General features: G+C 43.2%; 1 protein-coding gene across 1 annotated transcript in view; it reads right to left on the minus strand.

The window, feature by feature from the left end:
• Window positions 1–4,519: 4,519 nt before the first annotated feature.
• Window positions 4,520–13,681, minus strand: part of Cacna1e (calcium voltage-gated channel subunit alpha1 E) — a 485,686-nt gene continuing 476,524 nt past the window's right edge. The window contains exon 49 of the mRNA XM_085842043.1: window positions 4,520–12,700. Coding sequence (XP_085698169.1) covers window positions 12,158–12,700 — 543 coding nt within the window. The 3' untranslated portion in view covers window positions 4,520–12,157. The remainder of the gene's footprint in view (window positions 12,701–13,681) is intronic.

The following is a 13,681-nucleotide window of genomic DNA, read 5'->3' on the forward strand; positions in this document are numbered from 1 at the left end:
TCATTTATTTTTTTTCCTGGGTCTCATGCAGGGCTTGTGAGCGGGCATCGGTGTGTGAGGCTGAAAGATATGAATGAGCTGAGAGTTTGAGTTCCCTTCTTCAAGGGCAGTGATGCACAACTTTGATAAAACTACAAAAAGGCATCACCTGGGCACATTAGCAAAAGGCCCTTCCCAGGCATTTCTCCTTTGAATGGTTGTACTGGGGTCTCTAAGACCACCTCAAGAAGTGATGTCATTGTTTGCTAGAAAATTTCACAGTTGTTCTAATCTAATTTCTTTTAGGCAAGGGGAAATAGTCCAGACCATAGTTGATATCTAGCCTCTTTCTTGCTTAAGTATTCTGGGGGTTATGGTTCCTATGTGCTATAATGAATACTATAGCTATGTTAATTTTATTCACAGAGATGGTGTTGAATAGACAGAGGGCAAGAACCAATGTCCGGAGGCACTGGACTCCTCCTCTAGATGGGCTTACATTGTTTTACCTGTGCTATCCTGACTATTTGGCAATCACCTATAAAGACTGAGTATCAATTTATTTCCTAAATTGCTGGCTTATAGTAATTTTTTAATGGCCCACCTAAGGATGATTGTTTTAAAGGATTCATTTACTTCATATTCTTTTTTTTGGAGGCCAGGAGTACAGATAAAATGGAAGACTAAGATGGGATCTTGCTATGTATCCTATACTGGCCTCAAATTAGATAGCCCAGGCTAGCTTCAAACTTGTGATATTCCTGCCCCAGCATCCCTGGTGCTAGGACTGTAGGTATATAACTGTGTACACCTCTCTTTTTCTTTCTTGTTTTTTTATGCAATAAAAAAGAAAAGTCAGTCTATTGACCCTGAATTGATAGTTTATTCTCACATGCTGTTAAGTTGTGTATTGCTTGACATTTTAAATTGCCTTGAATATTGCTGCTTATATGTACAGTGTTTTTAATGTTACCATTAACTTTATTGCTACTTTTACAATTACTATCTCCCACTAATGTTTCTCCCATTTTGTTATTAAATGAATATGGAAATTAGAAGTGGAGAATAAGCAAATGAGGGCTTCTTTCTAAGACAAAAATGGAGGGAGTATTTAAAAATAGTTATATAATTATGATTTGCTTGCTTTTTTAAAGCTCTTTTATTCACTTTTCCGTAGAGGTTCAAATTGTTTTTGCATTTGTTTTATTAACTGACAGGAAATACCCACCCACCCAACACCCTCTACTGGCTAGAATGAGGTCCTGAGAGGTTCAGCTCAGAGGCGCGGTGGGTTTGAGGAATGCACCTCTGTGTGGTGGTGAGGAAGGGAAGGATTTTCAGTACAATGGAAGTATCTGGCCGATCTCTTGATATGTAATAACTTTCTCTGAACAGCAGATCTTTGAGGTAATTAGTTATCATTTTCCTTTAAGCATGCAGACCTGATCAAGGACACAGAGTAAATGAACAGTTTACCCTCTGTGGGCTCTCTAGGTACCTGCACACATCCCTCTTCATTTCTTCTGTATTCTTTCCTCTTCCTCTTCTGTTGTTGCTTCTCATGTTTAAGGTGTTCTATTTTTTTTTTATTTCACCATTTTCTTTTATTATTTTTTCTTTTTTAAAATTAGGTATTTTCTTTAGTTACATTTCAAATGCTATCCCCAAAGTCCCCTATACCCTCCCCCTGCCCTGCTCCCCAACCCACCCACTCCCGCTTCCTGACCCTGGCATTCCCCTGTACTGGGCAATATGATCTTTGCAAGACAAACGGCCTCTCCTCCCATTGATGGCTGACTAGGCCATTCTCTGCTACATATGCAACTAGAGACACAGCTCTTGGGGGTACTGGTTAGTTCATATCGTTGTTCCTATAGTGTTGCAGACCCCTTTAGCTCTTTGGGTACTTTCTCTGGCTCCTTCATTGGGGACCCTGTGTTCCATCCAATAGATGACTGTGAGCATCTACTTCTGTATTTGCCAGGCACTGGCATAGCCTCACAAGAGAGAGCTATGTCAGAGTCCTGTCAGCAAAATCTTTCTGGAATATGCAATAGTGTCTGGTGGTTGTATATGGGGTGGATCTCCAGGTGGGGCAGTCTCTAGATGGTCCTTCCGTCTCAGCTCTGAACTTTGTCTCTGTAACTCCTTCCATGGGTATTTTGTTCCGCATTCTAAGAAGGAGTGAACTATCCACACTTTGGTCTTCCTTCTTTTTGAACTTCATGTGTTTTGCAAAATGTATCTTGGGTATTCTAAGTTTCTAGGCTAATATCCACTTATCAGTGAGTGCATATCATGTGTGTTCTTTTGTGATTGGGTTACCTCACTCAGGATGATATACTCCAGATCCATCCATTTGCCTAAGAATTTCATAAATTCATTGATTTTAATAGCTGAGTAGTACTCCATTGTGTAAATGTACCACATTTTCTGTATCCATTCCTCTGCTGAGAGACATCTGGGTTCTTTCCAGCTTTTGGCTATTATAAATAAGGCTGCTATGAACATAGTGTAGCATGTGTCCTTATTACCAGTTGGAACATGTTCTGGGTATATGCCCAGGAGAGGAATTGCTGAATCTTCCGGTAGTACTATGTCCAATTTTGTGAGGAACCGCCAGACTGATTTCCAGAGTAGTTGTACAAGCTTGAAATCCCACCAACAATAGAGGAGTGTTCCTCTTTCTCCACATCCTCATCAGCATCTGCTATCACCTGAATTTTTGATCTTAGCCATTCTGACTGGTGTGAGGTGGAATCTCAGGGTTGTTTTGATTTGCATTTCCCTGATGATTAAGGATGTTGGACATTTTTCCAAGTGCTTCTCAGCCATTCAGTATTCCTCAGGTGAGAATTCTTTGTTTAGCTCTGTACCCCATTTTAAATAGGGTTATTTGATTTTCTGGAGTCCATCCTCTTGAGTGCTTTATACATATTGGATATTAGTCCCCTATCTGATTTAGGATTGGTAAAGATCCTTTCCCAATCTGTTGGTGGCCTTTTTGTTTTAGGTGTTCTAAAACCATATTCATCTGTAACTTGTCTCAATATTTTGCGATTGTGTTTTGCTTGAGTTGCTTTGTTTTTAAAGTTAGGATCTCACAGAGTAGCCCAGACTGGCCAAAAATTCTGTGTCTTCCTGCTTCAACCTCCTAAGTATTGGGACCAGAGGTGTGCCACACTACATTTAGATGCTTAAATATTTAAGGGACTTTGGTTTGGGAATTACCCTAGGTCTATAGCAAAAGAACATGGTATGTGAGTCAAGTCAGGATATGATATTCCAGAAGCAGTGTATGGAGTTAGGGCATAGCATGTAAATGTAACCCCTTAGAAACTCAGATTATGGTGTAGAAGCTAGAGACAAATTTAGAATAGCATCTATTTTTTTCTTTGTATGTATTTCATAGTATTATTAGCCTGTGAAAGGATATGGACTGGAGTTTTAGATTAGAATAATTCTGAAAAAAAAACCAATTCAGGTAACTTCATAAATCTCCTTTTGTTGAAGAAAATATTGTGCCATGCCATACCACTTTGATGTAGCAGTTGTCAAATTTGTTTCCAATCAAACCATGATTGAATCACCAGAACAATATGATTTAGAAAAAAACCTAAGAAGTTTTTTATGGATGTATAAACTTTCCACCCAGCCTTCAGAACTTGAGATGGATGGCTGCATACCACATTTTTGAAAGGTTCAACCCTAAGCAAAAAAAAAAGTCTTACCTAATGAAATCTAGTATCTTAATTCTTAAAAGAAGGTCTTTAACCAAAATACAGAAATATATCCTGAAATGCTGACTTCTATCTAACCAAAATTTAGAAGTATTGCAACTTAAATAATATATTTAGAATTGGAGAAAAAGATGGTACCCCAGGGGATGACACAGATGGCTTTGCCTAGAATGGAGAGTCAAAGGGGCCCATGGATATAAGGCGTGGCTTTTCCTCCATTCACTCAGAAAACTACTACACCTGAGTAAAAAGCCAGGTAGGCTGAGAGATGAGAGAGAGCATCTCCTCAGAGCCTTGAGGAGGAGTCAGCTTCCTTCCAAGGCTGGCAGCACGGTAGGAGGAGTTCTTCAGTCATCTCCCTCCTTCAGAATGGAGGCTCCTTAGAGTTTTTTAATTACAAGGTCCATGGTTCCATATAGTGGCTGTCTGCTGCTAATCTCTTCTCCTGATAGACTGTATTCCCTTGGCTAGAAACTCGTTTTTGTTTGTTTTTAAATTTTTAATTTTTTTTGAGAAACCAGTTTTAGGGCAATTCATTTCTTTTCTTCCATGAAAAGGGTCATTTTTAATAGGAAGAAAACCTTTAAAGACCATCATGTCCTGGGAACTTTGAGAATATCTAGAAGTATTCACAACTGGGCTAAACTGACCCTGACTTGTCTTGATTACTGAACCTGCTGCTGATCCACCTACCAAAGCCCGTAACTACTTCATCAGCAGAGACAAAGACAAGAGAAGCAAGGGGAACCAGGCCAATTGATTCTTTACAACAAGGTTTTATTTTACTTTTCCTTGACCCACCCCCCCAGCAATAAAGTTGTTCATCTTCCTTTTATTTTTAATGGTTTTCCTTTTGGATCCAAACGAGCATTTATGTTACAGGATATCCACCTGACCAACATGCACTGCTGAACTCCGGTGTTAGGCGAGATGCACCAATACTCTGGGTGGGCCAGCATTGGCTGCCATTCAATCACCTATGACTACTGCAGGAGTGTCAGGCTGATACACCCCAGTGGATGCTGCCCTTAAGGGGGCGTCTCATGGGCTTGACTCACATGTTTGATAATGTGGGTGGCAGCATTTTTGACAACCTGAGGCAGAGCACCCAATTTCCCTCTTGATCCCATCCCATGTTCATTTTCTAAGATGAAATCAAGGCCTCTCCTTGGGTCCCAAAGGATGGAGGGGATGAGCTAGATACCAGTCATCAGTTTCCCACAATGTTGGCCTTTGAGGTTAGTACCAGTGCACCTTACCATTTGAAATTTATTCCTGACAAAAAAACCTCCTGTCCCCTACATGGGCTCTTTCCCCCTCCTATGGCACAAAGGCTGCTAAGAAGGGTACGGTGCCCTCTGCAATATTGGCTTACTATACGAGTTTCTGAAGTCATAGATTCTTTGGGCTGCTTTTTGTCTCCTCCATCTGTCAGGTCTGGAAAGGATGTTCATTGACCCACTAATTTTGGGGGGATTCAAATCAGTTTACCAAAAGCAACCCCTCTGAATCCAATATCATGCTAAAGCATTTACCCCAAATCTAAGCAAGAAGTAGAATCCAAAGTCAACCATCTTTAAGCCTGTCCTCTTCTGGGGCTTTTTATATCTCCCATGTCAACTTTGTCTTTGTTCACTAGTGTCTCTCTTTCTCCATACTCACTTGTCCCCAGTACAGAATGTCAAACATACTTGGTGCATTAAGTGTTTCTCCATTGGTGGTTTTCTGGGTGAATTCTAAATCTTGGATTCAGCCTGAGTGGCCTTGGACAGCATTCTAATGCCACCAAGAGGGAAGTTCCTCTACAATTGCAGCACTTAGGGTAGCTTTGTAGAAATTTTGGATTGTTCACAAAACACCAGGATAGAAAAACACTGATTAAAGTTCAACCTGTGGTCTAAATGTACACCCCTATTGTAGCCATTAAAACACTATGCCTATGTTTTTACTAAACCCACGGGGATCTGCTTAATGGCCTATAACTTCATATCAAAGGCAACTAAGACCAGAACTACTGTGTACTTTAATTGGCAGTTAGATTACACTATTTAGCCCTCATTTCATATTACCGTTATTTTAAAAATGGATTAATGGCACTTGACACATTTAAATGTTTTCCTTGTTCATCTCATAAATACCCTTGATAGAATTGCTTTAAAGCATCAGCTCTTGGGCAATATAGACTATCATCTATAAGAAATAAGAATGATGCAAAGAAAACAGCTGCGTCGTCAAATCAGGTCCAAGTCAGATACGGCAGATGAGGATGATGGCTTCCTTTTTAGTTTAGGGGATATCATCTCTGAGAACCAAAGAGGAAGTGGTGCAACTATGCAATCCGAGTTGAAACATCTCCTTTCAGAATATAGAGAGCAACCTATTTTTATCTCTAGAAAACTTGTAGGAAAAAAAATTAAAATAAAATTCACTCACATTTCTAACCCAGGCTAGGTAATTGTCTTCTGTGTTAGTTTCTGGTTATTCACTCTCTGACTTAAGTGTCTACAAAGAGAAGATGGTAGTAGGAAGTTTGTTGGAGGAATTCATCTTTTCTGATTAATGAAAACAGCATGGATTAAGAAAAGAAAAAGAGTGCTAACGTGAGAAGAAAATATGAGATGTAGAAAGCAGGAGTAAAGCAAACTTAGCCTCAGTCCCATTAAGATGGAGGTGTCCTTAAAAAAATCCAATGCTTAGAAGAAATGCCAAGAAGTTCCCAAGTCCTTGATGGGAGGGATATAGTGAGTGAAAGTTTTTCCAACTTGACTCGTGGAGACACGTGCTTTATAATTATTAACTCACAAGCCCTCGGCACACACATGAACTAGTCAAGCATCATCAGAATTTCAATTTCCCTAACTAGGGAAAGGAAATACATGCAATATCCTTACTGAAGGCACAGATGAGTTGTGAAGCCTGGATAGTACTCACTATCTCTTCCTATGATGTTCATTTGTCACATTGCTATATTGTTTAAACTTGGCTTCTTACTGAAAAATACATTCTGTATTATGTATTGGCTAAGGGTTGTTCTGAAATAATTCTGTATCTTATAATTTCCTTGACTTTGACTGATTTGCTGGGGAAGGCAGGTTTTCTTTTTTTCCATAAATCTAAGTTATATTTTCAGACCTTTGAAAGAGGAGAGGCAAGGGGAGACAAGGGTCCAAGGCCACTTAACTAGACAGAAGGGTGGGGTGGGGACAGGGATGGGAGGAGACAGTAACTTCAGGTTTTTGACTCAATTATCATAGCACTAATTTGACAGAAATTAATCTTAGAAAAGAAGCAAATTCGGAATACTGTAGAACACAGATTTATCCTTCTTGGCTGTCCTAGATTGGGCCTGTTCCAAAATACTTGGAATAATCAATCGAACAAAAACTACCAAACTGATAAAAATAAACATTAATCTCAATACTTCTATATTGTCTCTCCAACTCTTCCAAAACTAGATAAACAAGAACTTGAAACCCAAGAATGTATTTACATAGTAGTAGCATGGCTTATTATAAAGTCTCTTTTTGCATCTAGAAGGTTAAGACACTAACCTTCCAGTACATAGCATGATAGAAGTGTATGGGCAGAAAGAAACCTATTAAAAATAGAAGCAAGGGCCCAGACCTTACCAGGAATCATATTAGACTTTGCTGGGAGCCCCCATTAAATGAGCTAACTTGAACTCTATTCAGAGATGCTTTCTAGACACTTGGGGTAGGTTGGACCAATTTGTGAGTTTGTTGTTTTGGTGTCATGTGACTTCTCTGGAATACACACCACACAGATGAAATTAATTAAGGGGGAAAACCCCAAAACACCAAAAAGATTCACGGAAAGGAAAAGATGGCTGCCAGAAAGCAAATAGGATTATTTTTTTTCCATACCTTTCCCCCTCATGTAGTACATCTGTGTACTATGGGTGTAGAGCTGACAAAACACCCTAGCAGTCTTTGGCCAATGGAGAAGGTATCAGCTGCTGCTGTTTGGGACAGACCTGACTAGGATGTTCTGGGTGGTTCAGAGAGGAAACACTGCAAAAGGCTACTTACTGGTACAGACAGCACTTAACAGGGCTGCCTCTGATCACATTCATGAAAGAGTTGGGTCATAGCCCCTAAGTTAATTTTCTTTAGCTTTTGTTAAGAGAAGATTCTCCATGTAGAGATATTTAAAGACAACTCATCTGAACTGCATCAGATTCCTTAGGGGTTCTTGTCTGGTGTTAATCATCACGCTGTGACTGGTCACCTACATGGGGTCAGTTGACCCTCTTCTACCTGCTTCATAAAGTATTCCCACTTCTCTTGGAGTATGTGACACTCTGGGGGGCCAGGAGGGAAGGACACATCCAGGCTGGGTGGGACAGGGAATCCTTCCCAAGGAATGGGCTGCTTTGCCTCAGTAGCTTCAAGCCTTGGGAAAATTGTTTCAAAACATGACAGACATGACCCTGTTATAGGGATAACTGCAGTGAAAGTTCTTTCAAGCCTCAGAAAAATCTCTGCACATCAGGAGACAACCTGATTCCCTCCCACTGTCCACCTTTCCTTTACATAGAACTTCAACTTTGCCATTGTTATAACTGAGCCGAGAAACAAAGTCCCCAACTCCCTGCTCTACCTACCTAGAAATTCTATCAAAAAAAAAAAAATGAAACAGACATTACAGGCTTCAGAAAGAAATGTAACAAAAATATTCATGTTTAAAAATAAATCGAAATTACTTAAAAAATTTGTTCCGCTACACCAAAGAGACCTAATCTCTCTGTAGTGAGCCTCTATTAGGAACATAGACCTGCGTACACTCTTTTACAGTTCACTTGAAATGGTCTTGTGAAGCTCACCCGGTAGGCTTCAGGACAATGCTTCATGAGCAGGAACCATTTCCTAACAGCATGGCAGAAGCAGTTACTGCATCACACACACTTGGATGTAACCATCTCGGGGTGTGCTAACATGCAGCAAAACAAAGACTAGACTGGAAGACCCAGGAGCACTGCAGTTCTCACAAAGAATCTGTGGTGGTGGGGGAATGGACGTAGGTGGGAGAGGGAGAGGCTGACTAAAGGCTGGGATATGGGGTATTCTTTGTGGGGCCTCAGAGTGAAGGGAGAGAAATGTTCAGAACATCTGGAACAAGCTGGAACCAGAAGTGAAAACTTCAGTTAAATTAGAATCCTCAGGTTTGGTATAACTCCCTCCCCTTGGAACCTATCAGCATGGCTCATGTGGAGCCTGGTGGTACTAGAGGGTATCATTCCTTCATGGGCATGTGTTTTTCCTGACACACAGGGCACATTGGCTTGAACCTCCTGTCCCTTTGAAGGCTGTTGTACCCTCCTACAGATATGAAGGTAGGGACATGAAAAGCTGTCTGGAACCTTAAGAGAAAAGGCATGCCCAAACACAAGCACAGTCATACCACCTCCCTGCCTGGCTTCTGCTTGTCATGCCCCCTCTTCTCCGCTCTCTTGTTTTGAGGTGATGAGGACCAAATGTTTTTGCCAGGGTAATGAGATATCTGACTAAAGAATTCTGCAAGAAGACTTTCCACACCCAAAGAGTCGTGCTATGTACCGGAAGATGCAAGGAGAAACATGGGCTTTGAGAAAGCAGCTTCCCTTTAAAGAGAAAGATGCAGGCTCTGATAGCTAGGAGGGAAAGCCCCGGTTAGCTACAAGGAAGGTTGGCATTCAAGTTTATTAGGAGGCAGTAGGAAACTGGAGATTATTATAATAATGTGTTTGTGGCTTAATAAAAATTCTTCTATGTTCTGGTCTTAATGAAGGGTAAGTGTTGTCCAAGATAAAAGAAACCCAGGGTAAGTTGAACAAAGAAATGTTTATAAGGTCACCAGTGCTAAAAAATAAACTATGTGATCAGTTAATTGACCACAGCTATAATACTTGATATCTTTACAATGCTGTTTGTGTGTGTGCACGTGCGTGCATGTGTGTGCATTTACTGATACTATCCATTGCAGGTGAATTCCATATCTGGTCATTGTGCTGCCAGCCCACATTTCTCCAATTATAGGAATGGTAGTGCTATATCTCTGCAATTGACTTTCACAAACCACCATCCAACAGGTTTGCTGGCTCAGAATGGCCATCCTGTTGCAGACTTCCCCTAAGCAAAGTTGCATGTCCAATATCGTGGAAAGCAATTTTGTGCACACAAAGAGGCCTATAGCATCAGCACTTTGGCATGGAATGAGGCTGAGCAGAGAAAACCTTAAAAACAACACAAGTCCCAGCATCTGTCTTATGTAACAATCACATATGTCCCTTAGGATCATGCTTGTATTCTTATCTGCCCCTGAGCATACAGGGAGAGGACAATGGAGGTGGAAGGGGAGGATCTGAGGGTTGGTAGGCCTTAGGTTGGCCTCGCTGGTCACCTGTCATGGGACGACTTTGGTTTGGGGCTGACCATGGTTCATGAAAGCTCCATCAATACTCAAAAGAGAAGGCAGACTGTGGCAGATGGCTGTGGCCACGTGGATGAACTTGGCTTTTCAGAACTGCTGCTGCTGTGGTGTCAGCCCAGGGTTAGAAAGAATGGGACAGAAGAATAGAAAGGAAATGTCATATGAAAAGAGAATTTTCTTCTAAGAAATGCTGCTCCTACACAAGAGTCCCAAAAGACTCTGCCTAGTCTGGAAGAGGATAAAGACTCGATCCACTGAGCTTTCAGTGTGTTGGCCTCCAGTCTCACTGGAGAGGGTCCTGTGCAGAGGCCAGAGAGGGCAGTCCTGCCCAACACCCTGCACCCTGCTCCTGTTCACCCACTCTGATGATACTAGAGAGAAGCTTAAGGGAGGGGGGATGCATTCCACAGAATGGAACTTTTGACTGTGTTATTGATGGAAGTGCTGAGGAAGGGTCCTAAGTTCCCTTGGTGTTTCTGGTTTGGGGGATTAGGAATGACTCAGTGGCCCGAGGTTGTCTTCTACCCATCCTTCACTCTGGGGAGGGATGGAACCCAGGCCTGGCCCAGGGAATATTCAGAGATAGTGGGAGCCACATCAAAGCCTATTTTACTAAAATCAGCAGCTCAGGTCAAAACTGAGGTATAGTTACTTAATTATCTTAAAGCATCTTCACCAACTGACTCCCCAAACCCCAAACCAAGCTGCATGAGCTTCAGGCTCAAGGACTTCTCCTCACAGGGGATCCCCAGGCTGATGCCCTTTGGGAACACTGCCATTTCCATCTACCAGGATTTCTCATCTTTAGAGAACTCATTACAAAGTGACCCCCCTTGGATATGTGTTCCCTGTCCATTTGGAGAAGTGGCAGAGAACATGTAGTTGCTAATACCTGGCTTTTCTGGGCTTGGCTTAGCATTAGCCTTGCTGTCTGACAGAGGCCTGCTGCCTGCCTCCAGCCCACTGTGGTCACAGCCCTGACACCAACACTGAGTTCCTTTTATGTTTGTTGGAAAACTGAGTCTGCCTAGAGTGCCTTAAGTCTCCCCATCTACCTCACCCCTACTGTTGGGGGTTCCCTCTGACTAGTATCTAAAGAGCCAAGGTGGAGAACTGCGTGGAGTTCCTATACTGTGGCTGAACCCTTCTGGGGTTGGGGCCCTTGCTATTGGAGTTAATATTACCCTTACAAGAGCTACAGGCACCTTTGTGGGCCCCGGAGAACCTCCTTATCTAGCCTACCTACACAGCACCTACTGTGTGAGTTACAAATGTTAGAGTCTTGGACTGTACCCACCAGCACCTCCAGTTCTGTTTCTTTGACCCTCACCTTCATGGTACAGGCTGCTGGGCTATGGCTTTTCTCACCCAGACCAGCCCTTGCTGCTGTTGCCACAGCACCTTAGGCCCTTCTACTCTGGCCCTTCTCTCCCTCCCTCCCATCTCCCACTAGCATCCAGTGCTCCAGATTTAGCATGTGTCTCTTTGGGGAAAGCAAGCCCCAAGATAATGCATGAGATGCTGCTGCGGTTGCCCCCGGGGGCAGCCAAAGTGCAAGAGCTGGCGAGGAGATTCTTCTCCTGCAATTTCAACTCTTCCCTCATTAAGATGCCAGAAAGTCTTCTCAGCTGCCCAGGGCAATGAGCTTAGACACAGGTCAGCCAGATCCTGCCGCAGCTTATAGAAAAGTGGGAAGGGGCAACGGAAGCCAAGCCACCTTCACGTCCCTTCTCCCATGGGGATAAACCCCCCACATTCTTGTATCTTTTTTCCCCAGCAAAGAGGCAGGACTATGGCAGTGCCCATGTTGCAAAGGGAAATAATCCAAATTGGTGGGTTCGACTGGTTTTTCCATCTGTCTTTTCCTTCCTCTTCTCTGAGGATGCATTGGCGTCCTTTCTCCATCTTTCTTCTCCCTCTTCCTCCCCCCCGGGCCGCACTGGCTTCCCAATTTGGTCTTGGTTTTCTCCTTGTGAGAGAAGAGCATGCATCGGAGGGGATGGCAGCCTCTAGCACTTATCGTCTTCTTCCGTGTCACTCAGGAGGTCACTGACAGCTCCACACATCATGCCAGGCCCAGGCCCCCCACGCCTCCGCCGCCGATAGTGCCCATTAGGCATCTGCCAGCTGTGCCGTAGGGGTGGCGCAGAGCCAATGGTATTGGATCGGCCCAAGCTAGTGGCTACGGCTGCCTCAAAGGTGAGTGTCTCCTCCTCGCCACAGTCTGAGGCGTGGGAGTCTTCATGGAGGGCCAGATAGGGCTCGGAGATGTAGTGCTGTGGGGAAGGATGCTGACCCTGCTGGGGGTGCAAGGAGTTGGAAGACTCGGTCAGGCAAGCGCTGTTGCTCTCCAGAGCTTGAGAGGCCAGTGGGGATCCACCCTCACTTCCATCAGGAGGTGGAGAGATGCCGCCAGTGTGTCTCATCAGGGAGCTGTAGGAGAGGAGGGGACGAGGCTTTGGTGGCACAGGTGGGAGCTGGCGACGGCTTCGTCTTGGGGTGCTGGTGTCGGAAATAGAGGGGATGGAGCTCTCACTTAGGGAACCAGTACCCTGCATCATGGGAGAAAGATGACAGATTAGATTAGGCACAGTGGGCCCTCCTGAGATTGCCAACCCCTTCTGTAGAAAGCTCTGTGAGTCTAGAGGTCTGGAGTAGCCTGAGAGTTAGTCTCCTCTGCTACTCATACCCTGCAGGGACTCAGGGATCAAATGAGTAGAGAAGTAGATGCCATCTAGATCAGAACAAATCTCTGGAAATCAAGTTCAACTAATGATGCAGGTTTAGCCACTATGGGTTTGGGGTAGACCTGGCATGTGCTTTAAACGGCCACTGTGACAATAAAACCCCCAGATGGCTAGCCAGGACATGGAAACTGCATACAGGAATATCAGAAGGTTCTAGGCCAAAGAGCTCCCTAAAAGGATGCTTAGAATCCCTGTCTGTTCAGGAAATGAGATCTAAGCAAGAGCAAATTCCTCTTCCTTCCCTTTTGTAGTGGTGAATTTGTTAAACTGCTTTGGCTTACAGCAGGTTGAGTACACACGGCACCCCGCCCAAGAGCTTTGGATTCAAGAATGTAAGGCGCACACACATTAATTTTGATATGTCTTGACTAGATCAATGGTTGGGCACTTCTAAACCTCTCCACCACTAGCAAACACTCCCCCCCTCCCCCCAGTATTCCTGAGTTAAAATCTATTATTACATCTCTGCTATCCCAGATCCAAATGGGGAAGTAGCCCCTAGGGCCATTTTCCCAGATTGTTTTTGTTTGTTTTTGTTTTGTTTTTTGTTTTTTTGTTTTTATTTGTTTTTTGTTTTTTGTTTTCCGAGACAAGGTTTCTCTGTATAACTCTGGCTGTCCTGGAACTCACTCTGTAGACTAGGCTGGCCTCGAACTCAGAAATCTGCCTGCCTCTGCCTCCTGAGTGCTGGGATTAAAGGCAAACCACACCACGCCCGGCTAAGATTTTTTTATTAGATGTTTTCGTCATTTACATTTCAAATGCTATCCCCTTTCCTAGTTTCTT

This window comes from Mus caroli, unplaced genomic scaffold (genome assembly GCF_978045245.1).
Source record: "Mus caroli unplaced genomic scaffold, Mus_caroli_1 scaffold_1, whole genome shotgun sequence".
In the NCBI taxonomy this organism is placed as follows: domain Eukaryota; kingdom Metazoa; phylum Chordata; class Mammalia; order Rodentia; family Muridae; genus Mus; species Mus caroli.